At 31.6% G+C, this 27,864-nt stretch overlaps 1 protein-coding gene across 1 annotated transcript in view; it reads left to right on the plus strand.

Moving 5' to 3' along the window:
* The window catches only part of LOC137923218 (uncharacterized), a 421,389-nt gene extending 397,697 nt beyond the window's left edge, over positions 1–23,692 (plus strand). Inside the window, exons 5-8 of the mRNA XM_068766405.1 lie at positions 19,371–19,748; positions 20,002–20,283; positions 20,884–21,048; positions 23,331–23,692. Coding sequence (XP_068622506.1) covers positions 19,371–19,748; positions 20,002–20,283; positions 20,884–21,048; positions 23,331–23,536 — 1,031 coding nt within the window. The 3' untranslated portion in view covers positions 23,537–23,692. The remainder of the gene's footprint in view (positions 1–19,370; positions 19,749–20,001; positions 20,284–20,883; positions 21,049–23,330) is intronic.
* The last annotated feature ends 4,172 nt before the right edge of the window (positions 23,693–27,864 follow it).

The following is a 27,864-nucleotide window of genomic DNA, read 5'->3' on the forward strand; positions in this document are numbered from 1 at the left end:
AGTGATGTCTTGAAAACAAAATGAAAAAAGTTATTGGGCATATTATATTTATATAGTTAAATAAAAGACAGGTTGCTTCAATTTTTTATTTATTGTAGATCAAATATAAATAATTCCATGACAATATTTCCATTAATTTTGTAACCTAGGATTGACTTATTTCCATAACTATAATTGTAAAACGCTATTGCGCCTATTTTATAAGAATCTTAAATTATAGCTTACATTTAAAAATTGTTTTTAAGATAATTTAATATACACTGTATTTTAAGAAAACATTACGGAAGTTATTTCTTTAAATCTAGGTACATTTGAAATTAATAAATGTTTTTCTTAAACAACCATCACACAATCTACAAATTTAAAAAACAATGTCGGTAATATATAATAAATCAATGTACGGACGGATTAGACTTTAATGAAGTTTTAACTTTTACCTATTATACTAGTATAACTTTCATCTTTTTTATGATATTAACATAAACATTTAAACAAGAATAAGTAACGAGCATATTTTAACAATCATCAGAACTTTCCCAAACGCGAGTATGTAACCTAAGATTTTAAACTAGCTTACAGTTGCTTAATATTTGAAAATCTTGATATTACACATTTATTCCCACAACCACATTCTTGATAAGCTTTTCACACAAATATTATTTCTATAACACAATTTTACATAAATCACATATCAAACAACACAACACACAACTAAGTGACGCATGGTATTGCCATACTACAATTCTTAATTTTCTTGATAAAATAGAATTAATTACAAAAAAAATTAAAAAGACTAAACAAAGCAAATAGTTGTAGTGGTGTGAAGAAATATAAAGATATTAATTGAATGCAGAGATTTTCATTTTTATTGTATTGAAACAGGTTTGCATATTTATATGCCATGCGAATCTTCACCCAAGATTATTTCGGCCTTTGGATCTTTTTAATCACAATGAATTTGAGCAGCTGATGATATATTATTTTTTTTAGTATAATTTTAAAACTAGTTTCTCTATTTACATTGTTTCTATCGGTTCCAGTTTTTTATTCATTATCTTTAAGACTTTCTCATTTATAATTTATTCGTCCACATCATTTTCAAAATTCTCTTGTGCTACTTTTCAAACATTTCCAGGCATTGACTAGCAGTTTGAGTATGAGTCCAGGACTCAATACAAAAACACGCATCATCCTGCTAACCCGTAGTGTCGTTTAGTAAAATTATTTACATAGAAAGTTTACGTTGTCCCGACGGTCATTACTTTGGTCTTGCCAGGATTTATATCGAAACCATATTTTGTATTTGAGCGATTCACCTGTCTAAGAGTATTCGAAGACTTAAAAATTACTATTAGCAGTATTGTGTCATTTGCATATCGTATATTATTTATAATTTATCATCAGACTAATCTTTGTTGGCTTTTCCAATGTATTTACAATAATTGTTCGAGAAATAAAACAGTAACACTTCTGCAATTCACAGTAATCGGTGTTAAATAACTTAAAGTATCCCTAGCTCGTCATCACTAACCCATTCACTAGTTTATTAATTTTCTAATATAAGTTCCTCACGACAAGTACTTGCTATATATATAACAACTTATTGTTGAGAAAAAAATTGTTATCATTACTTCTGAAATTATTGGCGGCACTAAATCATAGTAACGTTTTCTAACTGAACGTAAATTTAACGAATTTGGAATGCGAGTTGTCATTGTCAAACAGGTGTCATTGTCAAACGTGTTTAGCCCTCCAGATTGACAATATGGAATTCCGGTGATAGTGTTAGGCGTATATCTAGAAATCATATAGGAAGTGTAGTGTAGTGTAAATAGTGAACTGTGTTTTTCAAAGCTCCCTATACAATTTGTGTTAGTGATTTGGTTACAATTAGTGCCTTTAAAGAAATTAGTTGAAAACCGTTTAAAAAAATATGTGAAAAGAAGTTTTGCCTAAGTTTTATAAACTATAAATGGTAACTTTATATATAAATAAATATTAGGAAAATAAGATCAATAAAGAAGAAAACACCGTTGATTTTAAAGAGAGCTATATAAAGTATAATAATACAATCTTCATTAACAAGTACCATTGTATTTGTATGTATAAAACATAAATTTGGCTAGACATATGAAAAGGGCATGAAGTTTTTGAGAGTAAAATCATTAAAAAATCCTTAAATTATTTAATAAATTATATCTCTTTTTAATAAAACATTTTCTACAATAAAGATTTCTTAAACAAGTGTTGCTTTATTTTTTCTGCTCACAAATTATTGACAAGAATTGAAAATTTAAATAATGCTGTACCAACAATTACAATGCTTTTTCGTTTCAGGTATATTTATTAATACAAGAGGCAATTCCAAGTTGTTTATATATCAAAATCACACATTCCGGTTCATGTACAAACGAGTCTATGGTAGTCAACTATGGTATTGCTGGTACTTCTTTAGTAGATGTTGCCCTGCCAAACTACGCATTGATAATTCAGGACGAGTTACAGAAAGCATCGGCCGGCACAATCATGATCCACCTACTTGTTGGATGACACCTGATGGTAAATCTTACAGCCTTCCACCACTACCTGATCGAAGTGCTTCATCATAAACCAAAATGTAATGTTTAAATTAAATCATAAGTATTGAAATTGTGTTTCATTGTCCACTGATATATATTTTTGAGATTTTATGTAATGTTAAATGTAGGAAACTAAACTTTGCAATATTTTAAATGTTATTAAAGTGTTCAAAAATGTTTATCTTTTATTACTATTTTTGTACTAACAATTTATAAAATGTTCCTTTATATGTCGTAAATAATATTTAATTATTAATTTGTTTGAATAAGGTTAAAATGTACACATTTCTCTATGACTGAGTTTCTAATATACAAAGAAACTGGTTTGTAATGTTTAAAAAACTTAATGAAATAAACTTGTCAAGCATTTTATTTTAATTACTAAGATGACACCATAAATTTCTAATTTCTTTTAGTTTTAATTGCTTACTAAGTATTCAGTTGTTTGCTAAAATGTAATATATAATAATGCTTCTAAATAAATGTTTTGTACCAAATATACAGTATAGAAACTGAAGATTGTATTTATTTGAATTGAACTTGGTTGTACTAGTATAAAACAATATTATTGAAAAAGGTAATGGAAAGATCGTGCATCATTGCTGTTATCTCAATAGGCTGTAACAGTGTCTTTGTAACAGGGCTGATGGATTTGGAATCTGTAGGCTATGTTGCATTCCTTTTTTTATCACCGGAGAGACTGTCATCAATTAAATAATAATCTATTGTTAATTTTTTATTACAGGAACCTAATATGTTGTTGGCACCTGCACTAGTTATAATGTGCCACCAGCATTCTTCTCCTTAAATAGTGAAATAATTAAATAATTTGTAATAATAATTCATGTGTACTGCATAAACAACAAAAAAATATTAATAAACTGGAGTTTAAAATTATTATTATTAGAATCTATACTTGTTTTATCAAAATCAATTCATTTAAAGATATTATTTCATGTTATCAGAAGAATTTACGTTGTAACTGCGTATTATATAGTAGCGAAAATTCGTATAACTATTAATACAGATGGTACAAAATAAATTGTTTTAAAAGATATAAAACGACATTTTAAAATTAAAAAAAAAGAGGTTTTTGACCTGACACACTGTTGCTCAGGTTATATTTGTAGATTCCGCTAGTTTGACGGGGTAGGTTGCATAGAGCGATTGGCGAGTTTTAGCTGAAGTCACTACATATTATAGTTTCACCGGATTGGGTGGCCGCCGGGCTGCTTCATTATAAGGGCTCGAGTCGAGGCTCCCGAGGAAATCCTGTGAGGTTTAGGTGGTTGGATTTCTCATATCTTTAATCAGTAGTAATCTGTGTCAACAACTTTCACATTGATAAGTCCGACAAAATGCTGTGTACGAATGGTTTTAATGGCATTTTACTTAAGTTCTCGTCTCTTATGTCGTCTTGTCTGGCTACAATTTGTATTACTTTTGTTTCGTGTTACTGTCGTTTCGTCGCCCGGAAAGACGAGATGGTGCCTTAGGACGGTTTAGTGTTTATTGGTATTTTATTTTAAATTTGGAACGTCTGTTATATGGATTTTAATAAAAATGAGTGGACGTCTATCAGGCGAAATTAATTTAAACAAGACAGACGAGCATCAGGTCAAAAATGATATTTGGTTGAGAAATCCGAGCGAAATTACATGTTATATTCTGGTAGGATGAGGCGTCCACCGATCAAGACTTATACTCCAAGTGAGACAATTCAAGAAGGACGATCAGGTGCAAGTCAGGAGCTGCTCCTCTCCCGACCGGCGTTGGGAGTTCAACATTATTTCAGATAGAATCCGCTGTCTACATTACAACATTGTAACAGATGAAGGTGTCTACGTATTAGCCGATCTCTTGATTTCTATTACCTCTTTTAGATCTTAAACTTGTTACGTCACATATGTTTCTCTGTAAGGTTCATGAACAATTAATCAAATATATCTAAGAGTCGGGTACCATGGACAGTCCACAGATATCATAAAGTTTCCGAGCTAAGCGAAATAACTACCCTGATTTATTACGATTGTTTTATATCCAACTCTTCATAAATTAGATGTTTACCGATGTCCCAGCATTCGATAAATTGTCTAGGAGGGCCTATATTGAAAGAAACTACAATAAAATTGGGTTCTCCTACGATAGCAGTTTTCAACTTTAATTAGGGGGAGTTCTAAACAAGTACTGATCTGAGGTGGAATATACTACACATTCTGTTTTTGTTTTGTGGTCACTTTTGGTAACATTCTAATACAGCAGGTAAAGTAAGATTTATATATATTTTATTGAAAAAAAACCCCTGAGCACTAGACCTAGTTATGTTATTAAAAATATAAACTTCTCAGCGAATTCATTTTATTTTTGACTCATAGTGGTTTTGAAAGATAACAGGTATCAAAGATTTATAACAACGCACTTTCAATAATAAAGCGTATTTTTATACTTTTTTTACTTTAATATTAGAAATGATGTCATCCGTTACAGACACCGCGTCTTGCTAGACAATTGTAAAATGTAATGAATTGTAACTTACACTTTAGTTCAAAAGCTGAAAGTTACATATGTTACTTAGATAATCCATAGATAGATATTTCTCTTAGTGGCCAGACAGTTCAAACTTCTACACCAAACTTTGTGTTACCTACCAAAGTCACAATAAGTCAAACTTCATAGCTGACTTCGACGTCTGTATTGGTACTATGCCCAGATAAACTTTTTTTTTAAACAATAAGGAAGGTTCGGTTGTCACTGGCTTCTGGGTTCCATTAAATTTGTTGTTTTTTAATCAAATCAAGAAAGTCCGATCAAAAAGTCGCCAGTGGCACTTAGATCTTGTGGTACTCTTTTGACCATTTAAGATAAATCTAATAATAAAGTAAGTAATGCTTACTTTACTGAACCATACATTATTATAAGTCATACATTGCTATAAGTTTTTGAAAGTGATATTTTGGTGGCGGATTATGGTATTTATCCTATTTTTCAATCAACTCATACAAAGTTCCGTGCTATGGAATCTTGCAATCACTGGTGTGCTTATCTTAATATGTTTAATTGATATAAATAACGCTATTCTTCCTTCCACCGTTGTCTTCACTGAGTTATCTTCGTATTCAATATTTTCCACCTTTTGTTTCTTCCCATCTTTGACATCGTGAAGTCGTGTTGTGTCATGTTGAAGTCGAATTTATTTGATTCCATGTGTTGTCTAAGAATCGTTTTATAAATATGTTAATTCTGAACAGAAGAAAGTCATTTGCACGTCTATATATGAGTGTCATTTTTAATTACATTACGGTGACATGTAGTCGTTGTATCCATAGTAGCAGGGCAACGCCACATTATTTTTAATTTTTCCTCGTCCAGACCTGTCTATCGCTTCACTGCGCTGACGCATTCAATTAAAGCTGACAATGTCAGTGCAGTTGTCCAGTCCCTTGATTAACGAAATCGATCGCAATTGGTAACAAGCGACAATTCGTTCCGAAGGGCTCGGTAATCAGTAATAATGTAGAAGTAACACCGATGGTTCGGACGTTATTTCTTTATGTGTTTTTAGTTGAATCAAATTTATGTTTCCACTACTGGGACACAACCCTTCTGTCCAGGAATGTGACTCGTCAGATTTTATTTCCTTTACTTTTTATTAGCACGAAACATGTTAGACCCATTGTACATGTTGCCTAAGATCGTAAATAGTTCTTGTCTACTAAGCTACTACCACTATTCCATTTTGTCATAAAAATAATTTTTGGTTGTTTTTGCGAATAAAATTTAATTCGAAATACAGCGCAAAGCATGTGTAAAGTTTAAAAACACATCTCCAACATACAGAAGCTAACTCGATAATTGTCGAGACCTCTGGGGCCATACAAGCAACGTGCCGAACTAAAGTCGAGACACGCTTTCGGCTATACGGACGATGTAAGATTTGATTCATTTGCCAATAAGACATAATACAACAAGTCGCCCTCGCCGGCATATTCAGTCAAAGGTAGACAACTCTTAATCATCTTAGAAGCGTTGTTGAAGTTACTACCCCCACTTCTTCTGGCGATAAAGCTTTTCGTGTGGTACGTGGTAAGTGGTACTAATGTTAACCAAGCAATAGCAACCGGTGAAGGAGGTTCGAGTAGTGAGTAACCGCCCAAATCGAAGTTTCCTCTCAGGGGTTTTTGCACCAGGTATTTTCTTAAATAGGTCGTTTTGTGAGTATCGAAGTCTTGCTCGATAGCTTTCCAAACTGGTAATATTATCTCAGATATTATCAGATCTCAGATGTCTCGGATATATCTACAGATATACGCATATTCTGCGCTCTGCGTTTTGAAACCGGCGGAATCTGTTGATGCATTTGTCAAAAAGGCAACAGTGTTGATCTAAAACGGAGATCATAAAATCGCGCTAGAAGCTTTTGTTGTAAAAATATCGTTAATTTCTTTATAACCGCGTTTATATTAATAAAATTCCTCTTGGTGTACTTTGTCTTGAAGTTATTATAAAGTCATAGATATAGATTTTTATTTAAAAAGCTCCTATAAACTACAATTTTTAATTTAGCATTGTATACGTTGGAGGTGTTGAAAATACGGAGATATTTTGCTTACGGTGTGATCTGTGCCGAAAAATTTACATATTGATTCCGCCTAATTCTGCGAGTTCTGCTGGTTTAGATTGTAAATGCGGAAATGTTAAACCGACTATCTTTATTAAAAGAACAAAGTCCGTTCGCTACAATTACGCCTCTGATGACAATGTTTGAATTAGAAAAACCAAAATGTCTGATAAGAAATAAAAACAATTTTTACTTTCTTTACTAAGGCATTCGTATAATTTATATATTTGTATCTTCATGTGTAATGTATATACAATACTCTCACGTTTAAGTATTTGTTTGTTCATAAATAAATAATAAGTGTAGCATCTAAAGTAGTTTTTTTTTAGTAGCTCGCTGATCAAAATTCCGCGAGTCGAAGTCTGAAGGAGCTGTAAAAGCCAAAACGGCTAAGAACGTCCAGCATGAATCAAATATAGCTGAACAATAAGCCAATTTTGATACATCAAACAAAAAATGATAAAGAAAAGTGTTTTTCAAAAACCTCCTTGAGTTTTACTATACTATATAGGTTTATATACGTAATAACTTACTAAACTTTTACGGCGATTGGAAATATGGTTTTTTAATTTATTAAATACAGACAGGCATGTAGACACTTATTGGTTTTTATATATAGATGTAACTAAAATTGGAAGTTTCAAATGCGACATTGTATATATACCCCAAATTGTTACTCAAGATGCTTGAGTCAGATTCTAGGTTATGTGTTCTTATATAATGAAATATATTACATAGTCGTAATGCTTATTTCATTATATATTATCACGAACTAGGGAATTAGAGAATACAAGACTAAATTATTCTGTTGGTAACTAATATAAATTGTAGGTAAGTGGAATTTAATTAAAATATATAAAATATACGGCAATGGGAATAGAATAAATAATGTTTATATATCATAGAATATACGTAACCGTTTTCCTTTAGCATGACATAGTTTAATTCTAACCGCAAGTCGAATTACAACAGCGACCAGCTATGTGATGTCAGAATAATAAATTTTTGGTGGTGAACTTAATACTTAATTAATATCAATTCTTTTCAGAGAATACTGACAATTTGTTAAAACTATTATATAATTACTGCGCAATAATTGTGATTTAGTATTAATACATGTTTTTGGACTAATTATTGTAAACAAGTATAAAAAAGATAAATAATTTAATGATGGTTGTGGTTTATCTTGAATTGGAACTATTTTGACGTGAAAGAATGAGCTTACAGTAAAAATGTTCCGGGAGAAAGTAAAAAAAATTGTAATTCACTTCACCATGTACTATGGTTATTCAATTCATGTAACAAGACCGTGCCCACTTAACACCACGAGCTTGTGGAAGACCAGCGCGCCGTAGCTGGTCCGCGGTCCCATGTTGAATAGGTCTAGCTCACATCACAAAAACAACGCTCATACATGGTTACCATTCCGTTCGGAACAATAAAGGAATGTTTATATGTCTATTTATTATTGGTGTAGTTTTTTTGTGTTTATTGGCAGAGCTAAATTACTGTAATTATTGTGCGCAATAAATACATATTACTATAAACGGCCTTAATATAGTTGTGCGTCCACATTGAGGATAGTCGTCTCACGCTGCGCTTGCTTCAAATACTTGGATATATTTCGCCTTTATTTGTCTGACGTAATTAAAAACCTGCATTAGCCGTAACCTTATATGCGTTATCGTTTTGCTCTATATATATTACGATAATGAAAGAAAGAACTTTGTTCTATTTCGCACCGTCTTATCTGTAGGAAGCGATAGTGTTATTATCGCTGATGCCGAACGCTCTTACAGTATAATTTGTACCAAACTGGGTAATACCGTTTAGTTTTACTATGATATTTTTTTCTTAACAATTGCATTTTGCGATACACTTAAATATTTGAGAAATTGTAGTCACGTGTTTTAACTTTTATCACCAGAATAGAAGTGACAGTTGTGAGCTTTAGTTTGATAATTTGATAGTAGTCAGTCGATAGACGCCTATTACAAGATAGGCTTATTTCAGAAATCGCTATGACTACAGGTTCTACTCTGGCCGCATCAAGCGACTTCCCGCAATCTTTACTTTATCGAATATCTCTCGGGCACTCGTTAATCGAAATGCTAGACGAGTAACTCAAAGATACATTCGCCCAGTCATTGCACTGTTCAAATTTTGAAATTAACACCTACGACCTTGTCGGCTCGATCCAAATTTTCGAGAGTTCCCGGGTTTAATTATATTGCTACCAAAACCGCTGCACCGCGCCTAAAGCCTGCGCGCGGCGAGACGGGAGGAGTATGGGCTCTCATACTCCTTTTTTCTCGGGCCTGCCATTTCCTAAGGTGCGGTACAGTGGTTTTAGTAGCACTGTACTGTTGTCGTGTTCTCTGTTGTCGATATATTATTATATTGATATAAATAGTCATTGTATATCCATGTTAAAAATAATACATTGGAAGTGATTGTTTGCCAGAACAAAGACCGATGGTTTGTTTACGCTAACAGTATTTATCTGATGATGTTTATATAATAATTTAAGCAACTATAAATAGGCGATTATTTACCAGAACAAAGTCGAATGGGTTATTTAATTTAGGCGAGTATAGTTCTCCACCCTTTAGTAAAGGCATTCCATTAGTAACAGCATTTCAACTAAGTCATAGTTCTGTCCATAAACAGTCTTACAGTACCCGGCGATACATATTGCACATCGACCTTTGGGGGGAGACAACCGGCTAAATTCGGCTTCGTAGAGCACTATCTCTATCCCACACTACCTATGTGACGTTTTGTCAGTCGTTGTATTTCGTGTGAGTGACAAAGATAACGCTCTACGAAGCCGAAATTAGCCGATTGTCTCTTTCCAAAGGTCGATATGCAATATTTATCGTCTGGTACTGTAGTTAAGATTTTATGTCCAAGTGTTCTTTTTTTGCAATAAATATAATATTTATTGTGATGCAGTGCGGTTTTCATTTTCAAGATACCTTTTTGACCTACGAATATTACACTATAGTCTAAGTTAAATATATTTAGCGTTGTAACCTCACTTATGCGATCAGGCCATAAATGTCAACCATTAAGCAGCATTGATACTCGTATAGGAATAAAGTACGGTGCTGCTGCATCTTAAATAAGTTTAATTTTATATGACAATATACAGTAGTTTTAAAATATAACCTTATATAAGTTTCATTAAAATCATAGAACCAATATGTGCGAAAATAAGCAATATCATTGTGCTAAAAGATAAGACGAACTATCCGTTTAATACGTCACAGCTAAAGTAAGCGTCATTCAGAGCGTCACGTGTAACTGATAAACATTTTTATATTTATAACAAATACTGGAACCCGGAGTCTTGAACTCAATTGAACTAAGAGAATTGCAAATATGTAAATCTATAAAAAATAATGCTGAAATATTATTTTTTATAGATTTACATTTATCATCACATGTCAGCCGATAGAGACCTACTACTAGGCGCTGCCTACATCCAGCGATCTTGACTATGTCCTCGGTCTACCTAGTGGTTTTGACTACCCTGCGTCTACCGTCTCGTCATCGCTACTCCAGAATCCAACGTCCCCAACGGCTTATGTCTTATGAGTTTTTAAGTCTGAAGAAGTCTACATAAACTTTAATAGCATTCGTTAAATGTAAGATTGAGTTTTGTTATTCTAAACTCGTTAGTTTTTTCACGTATTCGGACATGTAATTGAACTTCGGTCTGTGATTAAAGCGATAACAAAAAATGTTACCCAGATGATGTTATCTATTCTGGATACTAGACATGTTGTTTCATGTTTGTTATTAAAGTCATAAGTGTACAAGAAGGAAAAGATTTAGAAAAGTCTAAAATTACTAAATAAATGATGTATGGTTTACATAATTTTAAGCTGCGGGCAGGCTACATAGCGTTCATATGCAACATACGACGTTCATAACGTGAACAGACCTTGTTGGGTTCGTCGGAACATGATGTTGGTTGCTACCTACGTTCCAATTGGAAACTTCAAGTAGAGGCCTATGTCAACCAGTGGACATTCTACGGCTATGACGATGATACAATGTCATACAATATCTAAGTTACAATATAATACAAAAAATAAATATATAAAATGATTTTATAATTCTTTATATGTACAGATCGAATTATCTTATAATTATCAATGATAGTGATAAAAGTTGGACAGTCATTTGATTAATTAAATAATTAAATGTAATAATAATTGAATTTGTTTTATTATATAGATATTAAAGAGATAACTTCTTGTGTATTTCCATTTTAAAGAGCGATCCTATAGAACATTGAAGAAATTACTTTCCATGCATCTTTATTTTTATATATTTCTGTAGTATATTCAATTTCAATTATGCTCCTAGAATAGTTTTATATATATACTCCTAGTTTTATAAATAGCTCCAGCTATATGCTCCTAGTTTTATAAATAGCTCCTGCTATATGGTTCTAGTTTTATATATAGCTCCTGCTATATGTTCCTTGTTATATATATAGCTCCTGCTATATGCTCCTAGTTTTATATATAGCTCATGCTATATGCTCTTTGTTTTATATATAGCTCCTGCTATATGCTCCTAATTTTATAAACTTGTCGTTGTAACCCTATGAGAAGAGAAACCATAATCGCTGCTCTTAGCCGGCGGGTTGGCGATAACAGCGTAGTATTGCGGTACGCAGAAGATGCTGTTGCCCATCATCTATTAACTTGTTTGTGAGCAGTGGCAATCCTATATAATTAATGCACAAAGTATGTATTATTTAAGATTGTATTCCGGGAATCGGATCCGCGAGCTACGATCGCAAGTCTCACTCCTTATCGCTCCATGTGTTTGAGTATATCTACGTAATTGGCCATAAGCCACGTGATTTGTATTATGTTGTATTTTATAAAATCGGTGTAATATGAAACCAACATATTCATTTAAATAGTTAAGGATGGTGTTATGTGTAAATAAGTAGTATTCAATTTAATGCTAAAATTCGATAGTGCCTCTAGGCATATAATGCTCAAACATTTTGTGAATCATTTACTTTGCTTCTCTTCTTTTTTTTTCTATAATATCAAAGTAACGAAAGTATAATCTTGGACATAGTTATTTCAACATTTGTTACGATGATATATTCATATGTTGTTTAATGTATTTATAAAGTCGTTTAATAATATTTTCTGTTTTATTTAGTTATTCATATTAAGACATAATCTAACATAATTATGTCCAGGGATATGTACGCCTACAATAGGGGAATATTTTTATTTTTGGTAAATTAAACAAGTTTAAAGTTGTATGTTGTTTTGCTGTTTGAATTAAATAAATCATAATCAACGTTTACGTAAAATATTCCAAACATTCGTTACGGAAATTCTCAAACGTTTATGTTACAATTGTAATCTACGATGACAATTGGTGCAAATTGATAAGACGATAAACGTAAAATCGTAATATCTAAACAATATTGAAATGTTATGACGTTATCTACTTTAGATCATGTGAAGTGATCACTTGTTTACACCGCCGGTAACTACAAGATCCTAAATAGGAACCAGACGCTGTGACGGTCCCAAACTTGCCATTATCTAAAAAAACTGACGACTATGACTGATGAAATGTTTTTTTTTTATTTTTACAAAGGTATGACCAAATATTGGAGATTCTTTGGCTCCGTATATACCTTTTTATAATTTATTTAAATGTAGAAGGGAAATTTAGAATGTATGCGTATATAAATAGATGTTGCATTATTTTTTTCGACTGCGACTGACCAATAACTTCTGGCAGTATAAAGCCTGCAGCGACAGATAAACAATAATTAACTTTAATCAGCAGTAATCCGAATTTTGAAAACGCCCTTTCTTACTATGTTTTCTTTACGGTATTTATTATTTCTGAAACCATTGATTTATGAATAGGGTGTACCATTTATTAATTGACAATAAACTATACATTTCGCCATTCGATTTCCAACCGGTCTCGTCGGAAACGAGATCGCATCTTATATACACAGCGGACCCCTGATCGTACCAAAAAGAAGCGTTGTTTGAGTTTCTTTCGTCACTTCTGTCAGCGTTAACGCTTTTCGAAGTGATAATAGCCAGGTAATAGTAATCGGCGGGCGCCTTTGTGTGGGAGTGCTAAGCGGGTATTGGCGACGAGTCCGAGTCCAAGCCGAGTTTCCCTCGTGGGGGCCCTTGGACTTGTTCACTCCATAGGCCCATTGCCGAAGAGATGTAAGAGCTCGGCGACCTTCCGATCCGGTTTGAGCTGAGTCTCCCCTGGGAACCCTCGAGTGACTTTAAAAGAAGCCTAGACGAAATCTACGACCTGACACCTCAGACCCACGGAATCTGCAAAAGTCATTTGGGCAGCAAAGAGAGTCCATTCTAAACTATAAATTCACCTTTTTAAAGTCTTTACGCCAGTTTCCAATCACCGTGTGTATTTAGGATAATGACAAAACTAATAGGAATAGCACAATCCTGATGTGTTAATATATATCTCTCATAACGAACGGAACGTATGGTCATGCTATTCACATCCCATATAGGTAAGTGTGAAGGTCGAATGGTTGATAATCGTTCCCATGGTTTAAAGAGCGCTGTTGCGCAAAATGAGTCTAAATATGCGCTGAAAATTATATACTCGTTTGTATGTATTAAGTTGACATCACACAGGTTGAAGGACTGTGGGTGTAAAGCGTGAACACGGAAAAATACATTGTGGCCTATTGTGTTTACACCCTAGTGTACGTTGTATGCATATTTATGTATATACAGAGAAATGCATCTATGTCTCTAGCGGAGATACGAGAAGAGTACAACTACAAAAGGTTCTTAAAATTGGCTTAAACACCTGGCTGGTTATGCCATCAATAAAAAAAATCGGGCATGAAATCATCGCATTATTCAAATTAATATCTAAAAGTATGTTATCTGTTGCAAACATATTTACGTAGCTGGCTGAACACAAATTTGTGTTAATGATCAGTGCAAAGTCCAAGGATATTGTTCGTAGCTAGATTTTTTTTCCGTTACAAGATTTTTTTTTTATTTGTTCACTTTTAAAAAGTATTGAGAGATATAATTTTTTCCTAATGATTAAAAAAATTGACGAATAAAAGTGGCGCGAAAATAATGTTTTATATAAAAATCAAAAGCAATACCAAGAAAATCTAATGAATTCCCGTTTGGCCTACGTCAAAGATCATCGCGATGACTGGTACTGCGCACCCGTATTCAGCTACTCGTCGCAACCTTGATTATTTCGTCGATCCACTAATAGGTGCCTGACTACCCTGCGTCTGCTGGTTCGTGGTTAATGCACAGGAACTTATCGGTACCAACTATCTTGCGCTGCCTGTATCCAGGACCTCCAGCGACCTTCATTACGTCTTTGGTACACCTAATGGCGGGCCAACCCATGCCTGAGTACATATAAAGGTATATTTCTTTTTGTAGTGCTTTTTAAATTACTGAATATTGTCGATCTCTTCTCCAAAATTCTTTTCGTCCAAACAAGATTAATTCACCTCCCTCGCACGTTTTACTTATCATTGTATGTTGCAATAGGTTGTATCTGTCGTGTTTAATGTACCAAAATATGCCACACTGCAGAAGAACAAGGCCATTGACGTGGCTCGAAGAAGTGTCTCTGAAGAAAAATAGCAATTGAGGTCGAAAAGTTCTTGTGGTGCGATCACGAGCCCGTAGTGCGGATTGGCAACATAGTTAAGCTTGCGGGAAGTCGCTTGATGCAGTCAGCGCAAGACCTTATGCTTTGTAGTGAGCATCCATCAGCTAAAATGGTGATGATGACGATGCAACTTTGCGATGTTTGATCGTATGCGAAAGGTTGCATCTTTCGAATACCAGTAATAGGTCTTCATTAAAGATTTCTGATCTTCATTTAAAGCAGTCGTGTATTTTTAAAATAAAATTTATTACTATAAGAGAGACACTTAATAACATCGGATTATTAAAAAGTATTTAATGAGGGATAAAAATAACTTGTTGCTATAAATAACGATGCACATTGCAGAAACAGTTGTTGATTGAGATGTCGCTTGAAACGTCGTAGTGTTCGGATCTCTCAAGATGTTACGCTGTCAAGCGGACATAAGAAAATTTTACAAATCAACTGATCATATTAGAGATGTCGGCAAAGCTAACATAGCTAGTTATTTTTTACTAATATTATCTCCGCGGATATAGATATTCTATAACAAAATAAATACAAATTCAATTACTCGGTTCTAAACAGATTGACAAACGTATAAAAACATAATTGTTTATTTTTTAGGACACTATTTGTAATAGAACGATCTAATGCAAATGGAAAATGACACAGATGACCTAGTAAAATTGGCAGAAACGACAAACAAAGATACAATTCCCGGGGCAAATATTGCACATCGACATACACAGGTAGCGCGGGACAGAGATAATGCTCTACAAAGCCGAAATTAGCCGATTGTCTCTTTCCAAAGGTCGATGTGCAATATTTGTCGCCGGGTACTCTAAATAGATTTAAGAAAAGTATAATGCGGTTTTGTTTGTAATGGGCAATATCAAATGTGATAAAAATACAATAATAAATTTGTTATGTATGTCGTGTCTCCGTTGATCTTATTAGTTAATTAATTCCGACAACCGAGCGGTGCTCGCACTCGCGACTATCCGATGTCAAACGATAGCCTGAAGCATTTTACAACTAGCGACATCTATCGCCGCCGTCCGAAGTAACAGCGTTTCGACGTATATTCTTTTACAGCACAAGTTAAAATTTAATTGTATATATATAACTGGCAATTATAAATTATTTGTGATAATAATTTATGATTTTTAATTATATAAATGTAAATTGATATACATAAATGATTAAAGAATTAAAACATAAATTTTATTGTCATACGCGTTGATCATTGTTTTCACATTAAGTATATGACTTTTTTTAATTATTTAGGAATTCAATTAAATTGTATTTATCTAAAACAATAGCCTATAAATCTGGTATAAAAAATGTTTAAAATAAAAAAAGTCTTACAACAATTTTATCTATTTTCAAAGTGATATTAAGTAAATACGCCATTAAATTTATCTCTTTGAATGGCTATATATTAATTCAAATCGTTTTATTTTTAGCTTCGTTCATAGAGATGAAAAACGGTGCCAAGCTTCTCTTCTACAAAGGATATACGTATTGGAAAACGAATTCTTGTAAAGCTGAAAAAGGACAGGACCGCTGGTATTGTTCCTCACGAAGCCAACGCAACTGTCGCGCAACTCTAAAGCTATACGGTACTGAGATAGTCTCAGAGGTCAACGACCACGATCATCCAGCTCCCGTTTTAGTTGCAGACGAGACGGGAAAATACTTAAAAATGAGAAGCTTCAATTTTTAACGATATACTTGATTTAAAAAAAATATTAGAAGTTAATTTATATTGTACTTATTACAAAATTCAATTGATTACAGATTGTGTCAATAAAAATAAAGACGACAAGTTAAATATGCGTAATAAACAATATGATTTATCGTTTGTTTCTTTTTTAACCATATTCATATTTTTGTATATATGGTTGTGTACTGAATTAGTAAGATACTCTACTAGGAATAATTTTTAGTGCAATTAGTACTGATAAAGCAAAACTAAATAACTATAAAAAATCTAGTAATTTTAAACATATTTTTAATTTAATTTCCATTTTTCTTCAGATTGAAATGTATATTTCTCTTAAAAAAAATTATTGTTTACAAAATACAAGGTTTTCTGCTAAATTTGTTTGTAGATATTTCATAATTACGCGTGTCACTAATCAACGCACATATTGAAATAATATCTTTTTATATACATAATGTATAAAATAAAATTTGAATTTCAAATTTAAAAATAATTTATTTATGTATCCAAAAAAATCAAATTTATATTTTAAGAAACAATCTTAATTGATCTAAATTAAATAGATCACGAATGATGATCTGTCGGCTCAGTCTTTACACTAATTAACCTTTTAAAACACGTTATATATCAAAAGTTACAACTATTGCCATCTAGTTTCAATACATGTAAACTATTATGAATTACATTTCTCGTCTTTTCCTCTATAACCTTTTTGTTTGCTTGTTTCAGGACCCTTATTTAGTGTATCCAAAAGAGGAAATCCTATTATAAAAATAGGATTATACACTTTTATAAAACAGAAAACTACACGTGAAAAAACGAGATGGGGCTGTCAGTATGCTGGCATGGGGTGTAGAGCCGCCTTTCATACGCTTGATGATAGAATTATTAAGGTATATGGTGAACACAACCATGCTATGGGTTCACGCCCTAAAGCTTCTGACCGTCAAAATAAAAGTAATGAAAATTGTAAAAAAAAATGTAGAGTTCGTGAACCTAGATGTTATAAAGAATAATAGATTAATTAGAATAAAAACGTTGATTAATTAACACGTATTTTCTATGTTCTTAAAATTTTATTTTTGATATAAATTTATACTAACATTCATTGACGAAACTGAAATGGGTCACTGACTTACCGTCCACGAAAATTTATAATAAATATGTTTGTATATTTCAAATGTTTATTTTGTACAATAAAACTTAACCTCAAGAGTTTTTAATACAAAAAATTTATACAAAAATCTGACACTGGTACTAAAAGCCGTATAGGTAATTATCAGCGGGTTATATATTTATGCCGTGACACAGTAATGATGGCGATGTAATATACTAGTATTTTATAATAGCGCAATTGTGCTTCAGAGATTTTTGATGAGTTACAAACATATATGTTGTAAGTTATGCCATACACAGTAAAAATGACTTGCTTGTCTTTACTTGTTGTTAAAAATTATTATGGTCTTAAAAATATGAAGTTCCTAAATATCACGTTTGTTATTGTAACAGAGGAGGTAAAACAAAAATAATCAATAACGAACTTTATAGAAAATTAATAAACATTTTATACAAAAAAATGTGTCGAAATAACGGTTTTATCAAATTTCGTAGCGAAACGCAATAATAACATAACGTCAGTTTGACAGTTGACAGCTTTGGTGCGTCATAGTTCGTGCTTCTATTTCCCCGATTTATATTGATTTAGATGTGTTTTTTTGCAAATTGTTGCTAATTTCATTGTTTGCTAATTGTTTTATAATCCTTTTAAATTTACAAAGTTCAAAACTTGCATGATTTTGGTCTGTAGAATTTTGGTTGGACAATAACAAAAACGGGAAAAACTATTTGTTTTTGAGCATAAACGCTTAAAGAAATTGTTGTTAATAAAGACCATTAATTATTCTTAACAATTTCAGGCGACGATCTTGTTCAATGTGTGCCTACGAAAAAAGGCCATCACATTTTGTTCAAGGGATATACATATGTGTTCAAAAGTAGGTTGCAGTGTGGCGCGGAGCAGTGGTGTTGTTCTTACAGGCAGAAAACTGGTTGCATATCGATTATTAACATGCAAACTTATGGAGTTGAAGTTGTGAGAGACTTCCATAATCACAAAAAACCAATGTTTTCTGATGGCCCTTGAATAAGTGGATTCTTTGTTGTGACGGTTAATTGTTATCATGGAAAAATAATAACATGTATTTTCCTTAATGAATCCAGTATTATTCCTTTGTTATAAATAACTGATAACTTGTGTTTATTGTAAGCATGAATAATTTTAAAGCGGTCATTTTACATTTTAATATTAAGTGTAGATGTTGCAAAAGCAATAATCTTAATTTTTGTTATAATTTGTAATAAATTTTAATTTGTCAAATATATTTAATATAGGAAATTCAATGTGTAGTGATTAGACTGAAAAATTATGATAAAGAATGTAAAAAAAAGATTTGATTTTTGTGATGTAATAAAGGTTTATGTAAATTAACAGTTTTTAATTTTTTTGATAATTAAAAGCTTTAAATAAATAACTGAGTTTTATTTCTAAAATATAGAATATTTTTCTATGATGAGGTGTCGGTAGTTGAACATATTTTGGTTTGATTTTTACTTACATATTGTTCAACTATTGAAATATCAATATTTATTTTTATGAAGTTATAGTAACTACTACAAAAATATTAATTAACAAAATGATTTATTGTTTACTTGTAGTTATTCATTTTTTTAATGACAAATACTAATTTATAATAAATTACAGACGATGTCTTGCCAGAGTGGGTTTCAATATACTATGTTAAACTTGATGACCAGAAACACAAATGCAATGTGTGTGAAGCCATAGTAGCTGCAGATGAAAAGTCTCTAGAGTTGCTTGAACATCTAAAAACTGTTCACAAGGAAGTGTATGAACTACACAAAGCTAGTGCGGATGCATCTGTCGGATTTCATATTGAATTTCTACACTTAAATATGCTGAAAGATGATGGTGATCCCAAAACACAGCCTGTGATATTGGGTGAGGTTTGCGAAGCAGCTACAGATGAGATAGCCAAGACAGTTTCTAAGAAGGAGGAAGAGGAGAGCCCTGTGGATTTGCAGTTTCTTTTGATACCAAGGAAAAAGACGCGGGACTGCAGTAAGTACAATTAATATTTTGTTGTTAACATTAAAGTAAGCAGCTTACTGAACTTACTTTTGGCAGGCAAAGTGATCACAAAACCTTGACACAGTGAAAGTTGTCACACTTTTTCATTTTCATTATATTGTTCTTTGAATTGTTCCATGATACTTAAAGGTTATTTTAATGAGGTTTAATATAATTATTATGTATACTTTTCTTTAATATGTATATGATAATAATGTATAAATCAACTTTAATTTACTTTTAGCGGCAGAAAACCGAAGACGCAGTTGGGTGTGGAAATACTTTAAGAAATTAAGCAATATTATATACCGCTGTAACTTGTGCAGTGTTGTGCTGTCAATCAAGGGTTGTAATACTAACAATATGAATCGGCATGTCCGTACAAGGCATCCTAGTGTTTACAAATCAGAGATAGAGAGAAAAAGAGTTCCTGATCAAGGAGATGTAAATTTTGAGGCTGACAATCCATACAATGTAAAGATTGAAGAGCTTAAAGTGATTGATAAAGACCTGGATGATGCATTTGGTGAGTAACTTCAAGTTAAACTTTATATTGCTGTCATATTTATCAATAAGTAAAAAAAATATTTAAAGGTTAAAAATGTTATTTTCTTCTTTTAAACTTATCATTGGGTTGATTTTAAAACATCACATAATTGTAATTTGGAGTAATTCATAAAATGTGTTGTCATTCTGTGTCAAAAACAGATGGGCTTATATCCATTACTTAAGATTGAGGTACTAGACTATTCAAGTTGTTACAGTGATGAGATAAATGAATTAAAAAAAGGCATTGAATGGAAAAGGCACCTATTAAGTACCTTAGTTATTTGAAGAAGTTTCATTAATACTGATTATTACATTATATGATACACATAAGGTCACAACTAATTTTGATAGTAAAATTCAGGTATTCAAAAATTTCTACAGAATGTGTACAGTGACCACATGATTAAAGCAATCTTTGTGAATGTCCAAAGAAACCTTGCAAATGCGGTGCAAAGTACAAACTAATATTTACCTTTTAAGTTAATTACTTTGCTCCTTACAATCATTTTATGGTTTAAAGAAACTGTATCACCTATAATTTAATTGTGTTTGTGCTTTAAAGTTTTCATCTTTGCAGAGAGTTTAAGTCAGAAGCAAAGACGCAGTTGGATCTGGTCATATTTCAATAGAATCTCAAGTACATTAGCACAATGCAAGCTTTGCAGTCGAAACATTTGTCATGGTGGCAATGCTACGGGCAACATGAACCGTCATCTGAAGATGATACACCACAAGACAGGAGGTAGGTTTATTTCTAATTTTTGTACTATTAGGTGAAACATTAAACATTGAAAGAAAAATTTGAACATATCTTCAATTGCCAACCATATATTTTTGACATGATCAACTCTTGAAAATTTGACACTTTCTCATCAATCTTACTAACCAAATTTTTGTTGAAATTGTCTGCTATTTACTATAATACTAACTGTCCTTAAAATAATGGACGATGTACATTATAGGCTTTAAAATTTTCTAAGAATATTTTTATTTATTGAATGAATGAATAAAACCATTTATATCAAATTATACAAATATTAATCTAAATTTGTGAGTGTTAGATGTTAGGACTTTTTAAAATTATTTTTATATATTTTTATTGCATATCAGCCTAAAGTTATTATGTAAAGTTAGTACTTATCATTTAAGTTTTGGGTTAGGTTTAACCCTTTCAGGACCATAAGGTTACGGTACCTTATTTAATCAATTTAGCTAGATGTAATGAATTAATAGGCATCCTAAAAACATAATTTATACTAAAAATTCAAAAAAGTTTTACATATTTTTTGGAAATTTATGGGACAAATATGTCCCTATGGTCGCTAAAGATTACTTTCTACTTAAACTCTAAATTTTGGTTTACTTATTGGTAAGTCTGTTTTGTTGAAAATAATGTACATTTGTTACTTAGTGTACTTTTTTTACTTGTTTATGAATAATATAAATATAATAGGGCAAGTTATTTGTGGTACTCGGCGAAACAATTCCTGTTGTTAGATGATTGGTTAGTGATTAGATGGATTGTTTTTTTGAGACGTTAAAGGTTCAGGTGATTCTTGCCGTTGAAGAGTCGTCGTTTATTCAACCTCGACATCAAATACCCCTTGGTCATCATCCTGTACTAGAAGTCTTTGGTCTTCGTCATCAAGCACTAAGTCATCTTCCTCATCGCTATTGTCACCCACAAAAATTTGAAGAATTTTATTTTTTCGGAGTTCAAAAACTCCAAGTCCCTTACGAAACATATTCTGAGAAAAATATGAATAAGAAAATGATAGTATTTTGGTATATCACCAGGCCAAAAGTTAAGAAATTCCGTATAAAAAGTATCCCTTTACGCCGACAGGGACATCCGTGTCCCATAATCTTTATAACGATTTATCACAGATTACAACATAAATACATTACTACTGAATATTTAGAATAACAATTTACTTTACAGGTAATGATAATTTGACACTGTAAAAACTTGAAAAGCACTTTTACAATATCAATTTTTTATTCCAAACAGCAGATCATTCGCGCCAAAAGAACTCTATCGTTCCGATGACGATAGACAATAAACGGTGTTAGTTATCCTATATTGCCAGTAAAAAATAATAAAAAGGTACTTTCAGAAATATTAAAACAAAAAAATAATTTACAATGGTTACGTAAATATTTAATTAATCCATGATTTTTGCTTGGGACACCGGCGTCCCCGTGGTCGTGAAAGGGTTAAGCAATAAACTAAAGTTTGAACTTTTAAAAAAAATACTATATAATATCTTTCAACTTGTGCTTAATACAGTTATAATACCGATAAAACTTGGATTTATTGTATATCTATAATTGAATAAACATTAGTGGAACAATTTGTAATGATTTGCTATATGATGCCAAAAACAGATAGGCCTACTATTGATTTAGCTTGAGGTAGTAGAATATTAATTTGAAAGAGTTTTGATATTTTTTTTATTATTTTGCAACCTCTTCTTTTTTAATATATCTTTGAAGTTCAAGTAGTTTTGAAACAATTACTAACAGGAATGTAATTCATATTATTATGCGAAAGTGGCATGATAAGTTCATTTTTAGTCTTGTGAAATGATATTATTACCTTTTGATAAGTATAAGTAATTTAACCAACAGTCCAGTTCTTTCATGTAGCTCTTGGATATATATATGTATATACTAAATACCATATGCATTTGGCTACTACTCTAGTTTTTTAACACCCCTCCACCTTTATTGAAGAAAACCGATTTTAATTTCTCTTTAATTAAAATAGATAATTTTTTTGGAAAATCAATACTCTCTCACTTAGACTTGCCAATGTCTGTTTTGACCAATATCAATTATTTTATCCTATTAAAATGTTAAACCTTTTCAATGATTAAAAGGTTTTTTAAGAAAATAAGAGGTATTTAATAATGCCCCCATCTGACTCTTGACACTTTTATCAGCTTCATATGCCCCAGATTCCCTTAAGGGACGGTGTGACCTTCTCTGGGAACTTCGACTTAATAAATCATTTGTCTTCAGATGACAACGGCTGGGTGTGGAAAGTCTTCGAAAGCATCGAGGATGATTTCTACTCTTGCAAGATATGCCAGTACAAGTGCATGAAGTTCGAAGATATGGAGAGAAGTGTCACATGCATATTGGAACATTTGAAGACGGAGCATGGGGTGATATCTGGAGATCAAATCATCACCGGCACTGACTATGACGGGGTTGATGTTAACTAAGATTCTTGATATAATGAAGCTAAAGATGTTTTATTTTAAATTGGGCCGCGGGATGCAGGGAGTTGGGCAATTTATTTTACTTTAATAAAATGTTCTTTATTTGATTTTAATATCTTTGTGTATATGATCAACTGTTCTGAAGTTGAGACCACAGGCTGACAAATGCAGTAATTTGTTAAAGTCATTTGCCAATTTTGTTATTTCAAATCTTAGATAGAGACTTATGTCCAGAAGTGGACATCATACAGCTTAAATTATGATAATGTTCAACAGTTTTTAAATCAATAACGAAATTTGAATAGTTAAGTTTATATAAGGTTCTTCTTATCTTAAAGTTCTTGTATAAGAAACAATGAACTGGCAAATTGTATATTTCCGTGTCTATAACCTAAACAGATTATGCTGTAGATATGTTTTCTAAATTATTAATAAATTTAGGTAACTAAATGTCTTTTATTACTTCCTTTCTTTGATATTTTGTTTGTGGTTACCTTTGGGTACCTGTATATTTAAGGTTTTTGAAATTAAAATTACAAAATATAATAGCTAATGATAATTGTATGATTTTAAAATTTTTCACTTTGAGGTATTTCATATATTATATGTCAGATTACTTTGGTTACTATCTGTGATTTACAATGAAGAATCATTGGCTTGTTTATATTTTTTGTACAAATTAGTTTAATAAAATGCAAAGTTGTCAGTTTTGTTGTGCAAACCTTTTCTTTTAATGTTTCAAGCCACCTACAATTTGTCTCTTCAAAATTTTTTTGTTTAATTGCATATATAGACCTTTTATACTTTTCTATACATAATATAATGTATTCATAATCTCAAGAAACTACCGTGATCTCTATTTATTTTTTGTAAATATTGTATACAGAGTGATTGGTTATAGGTGGAAAAGGTTTAAAGGGGTAAATTCATAGACATGATGCTATCCTTATTAGTTTTGTCACTATACTTAATATAAAGGAAGGTTGGAAATTCATATAAAGGCTTTAAAGGGGTTAATATATAGCTCATTTGCTGTCAAATAATGTATGATATTCTCTATTTAAAAATCAATAGTTTCAGAAATAAATAATTAATGTTTTGGTAATAAGGTGAAATAGTGTTTTCAAAATTTATATTACTTCATATTAAAATTGATTATTGTTTGCTATCTGTCCCCGCAGACTTTGTATTGCTAGAAGTTATTTACCTGTCAAAATTTTTGAAAATAACTTTAAAGCTTTTTGCTCTCAACTTAGCTATACATTCACCCCTTTAAAAGTGTTAAAACTAATCACCTGTATACTACTAATCAGATTAGTGTGTGGTGAGTAGCAAAAACAATGTCTTCATAAACGGTTGAGTTATTCAAAGGTAAGTACATGTGAAAATAGCATTATATCCATTCGAGTTGTTTAGTTCATTTTAAATATTTTACGTACGCATTAGATTTGGGTGCAATAAAACAAGTTAAAACGATTATGACTAGTTTTATTCTTTTACCAACATCAAATTACACATCAAAAGATAAATTTCTTATCCCCTATCAGTAATTTGGCAAATAACATCTATCACTTGTGTGATGCAGGTAACTTAAATATTAAACACACAACCATATTCAAATTAATTTTTATGCATTGTTCAATACTTTATGTCAATATTCTTGATATAACAAAATTTTTATATCCAAGAAATTTAATATGATTGATATGTTTCACAGATTAAATAAATAGGTATTTTATCGTTAGCCGGGCTCAAATGTAGACGTATCTAATCAAAAATAATTAATTTTTAGCAGATATTAAATTATAGAAATGACAAAATGACTTTCGCTTTTTATTTTTTAATATTGTAAAACATTTAACACTTGCGTCCGGCTCACGGAAAAATACAAATAAATAATTTTACACGGGATTATTATTTTTTTTTACAAAAAATCGCGCATGTTTTATAGACTGCCATGATTTTCACACATCAATAATATGTTTTATTCTTTAATAGACTAATCTATTTATTTTTAGTTATTCTATTGGCAGTAACGCTCAGAGGTAGTATAGTTTCGGGCAGTAATCAAAAATTTATTAAACATTTATACGTACTGTCTGTACGTATAAATATTTTTAGTTAGAAAATAATATTTTTTATACATTGATATTACATCATATTTGTTTTATGTAACTGAACATATTAAAAGTTATTGTCAGTATAACTGGAAGTTAAATCACGTAATCATGTCTCTTCAAGTTATTGCCTTACTGTTTGACAGTCAACTAATCCATTCTCATGTTTACATATATCGTATATAGAGTATGTTCCAAGATGACGTTAATAATACAGAGTATTTATTTTATTAGTATAACCGAAAATTCGTCACGTTCTTAACATATACTATATAATTAATACAACATATACATTTATTAAAACTACAATTCACTTATGTGTACTATATTCTTATTCTATACAGCATTTCATATAGATTTAAAATGTAAATAAGTTAAAATAATTGTTTGTTTGCGCTAAATTTCATTGAGTGTACAATTATTTATATAATGATAGTGGAGATTTCTATGTTTGGCAATTAAAACTTATTATGAGTCCATGTATGTATATATCGCCCAATTCACAGATTTTACATCATTTTAATGTATGTCAGGTTAAGTAAGAAAAGGGCCAATATTTAGCCACTTCCGCACATGCAGTGGTAGTCGTGCAACAAAGTGTACCCCCCGCCAGCCCGCTGATAAATGCGTATGCGGCAAACAATGCGAATCACACAACCGCCACCATCAAATTACTCAACACGTGTTTCACCCCTCCACGGGGCATTTTCAGGAGTTATGTTACACCGATTAGTGCCAAACACAGAGTGCTACCACTGCATGTGCGGAAGTGGCTAAATTTTGGTCCTTTTCTTACTTAGGATGGACTTCCGCAAGGTAACGCCTGATTCCGTAAAAAAAATATGTCAGGTTTTTATATTAAACATCTAAGTTTATAAAATATGAATTAAAGATAATTTATTGCAATTCATTCTAAATCTTACACTAATGTTTACTCTCAAATAAATAGCATAAAAATACAAAGTTATTCTATTTATTGTGATCGTATCGTTATATGAATCTGAGATGCTTATAAATGTCTAAAGACCCTGTATCTGATCCTAGAACGGTGTTGTGCTCATTACAACAACTATTGCTGAAGATATTTGGTTCATAAACTAAAAAAGTTTGAATTTAGAATTAACTTTTTTAAATTAATTTACCGATTATTATTATTAATCGCAATTTAACAAAATAGGTTTCTGGGGCCGTTCATGAAATACGTTACCTGAAATTCCACTATATTAAACTCTCCTTGTCATACCACATTACAATATCAGTGACTGATACAGTAAAGTAACCCCCTGTGAAAATATTACGTCGCAAAAGTTAGACGACCTCCCGTAAAAATAATAGATAACGATACAAAAATTTACATTTTTAATAACCATTTTAAACTATTTTAAAATAAATTAATAAATATTTGAAACAAAAATAAATTATTTCTTTACTGTTCAGTTGTCCTAGGGAAAGGGTAGATGATAGTCGCACTTGCTATTTACAGCAAACGTATTTCATGAACATGTTTTAATATCAATTTACTTTCACACGACACATTTATTACATTCAAATGAGCACATTTCCTTTTATATAAATAGCTAAAAAACTTACCACTGGCAATTGGAACCGATACATCTATGAGGTAATACAGTTTTTATTTCATTTTTTTTCTTTTACTATATATTCGTGCATTGGGTTGTATGCGGGACGGTGTAATTACAATCAATAATTTCAAATTTAAAACTTTCGGTTCTTATACATCGACATATAATACTACAATAACACATAGGATATATTTACAATATTTTGAATTCATTAAGATTGCATTTTGTACTATTCAATTTATTATTCGTGCAAATTCTTTGAATTTGCTATTAATAAATTACTCTTAAATCTAATATTATTGATAACACAAAATATCAGAGTATTAAACGATTTGTTTGTACAAGAGGTAAACGAGAAACTGCGGGGATACGAAAAGTCGAGAAAAATCGTAATTTTTATTTAAGAACATATAAAAATATTGTCGCAGTAAATCCATGTTAGATATTAAAAGAGTTTGAATGCGTGGGGTCTTCACACGACTGGAGGCTTGGGTCCGCAGTTATGTGTGCTCTGAATATAAACAATGCGACCCCTGTATGTGTGAAGAGCTGCCTTGCACCAAGGGCCACGAGAGCAACGCCAACGAATCTTCCCGTTCCTTGCGCATCCGTTGAATCTAAACCGGTAGCC

This window comes from Battus philenor, unplaced genomic scaffold (genome assembly GCF_028537555.1).
Source record: "Battus philenor isolate CCGP_79_NKW_IND1 unplaced genomic scaffold, ilBatPhil1.0.hap1 SCAF_10, whole genome shotgun sequence".
NCBI lineage: Eukaryota > Metazoa > Arthropoda > Insecta > Lepidoptera > Papilionidae > Battus > Battus philenor.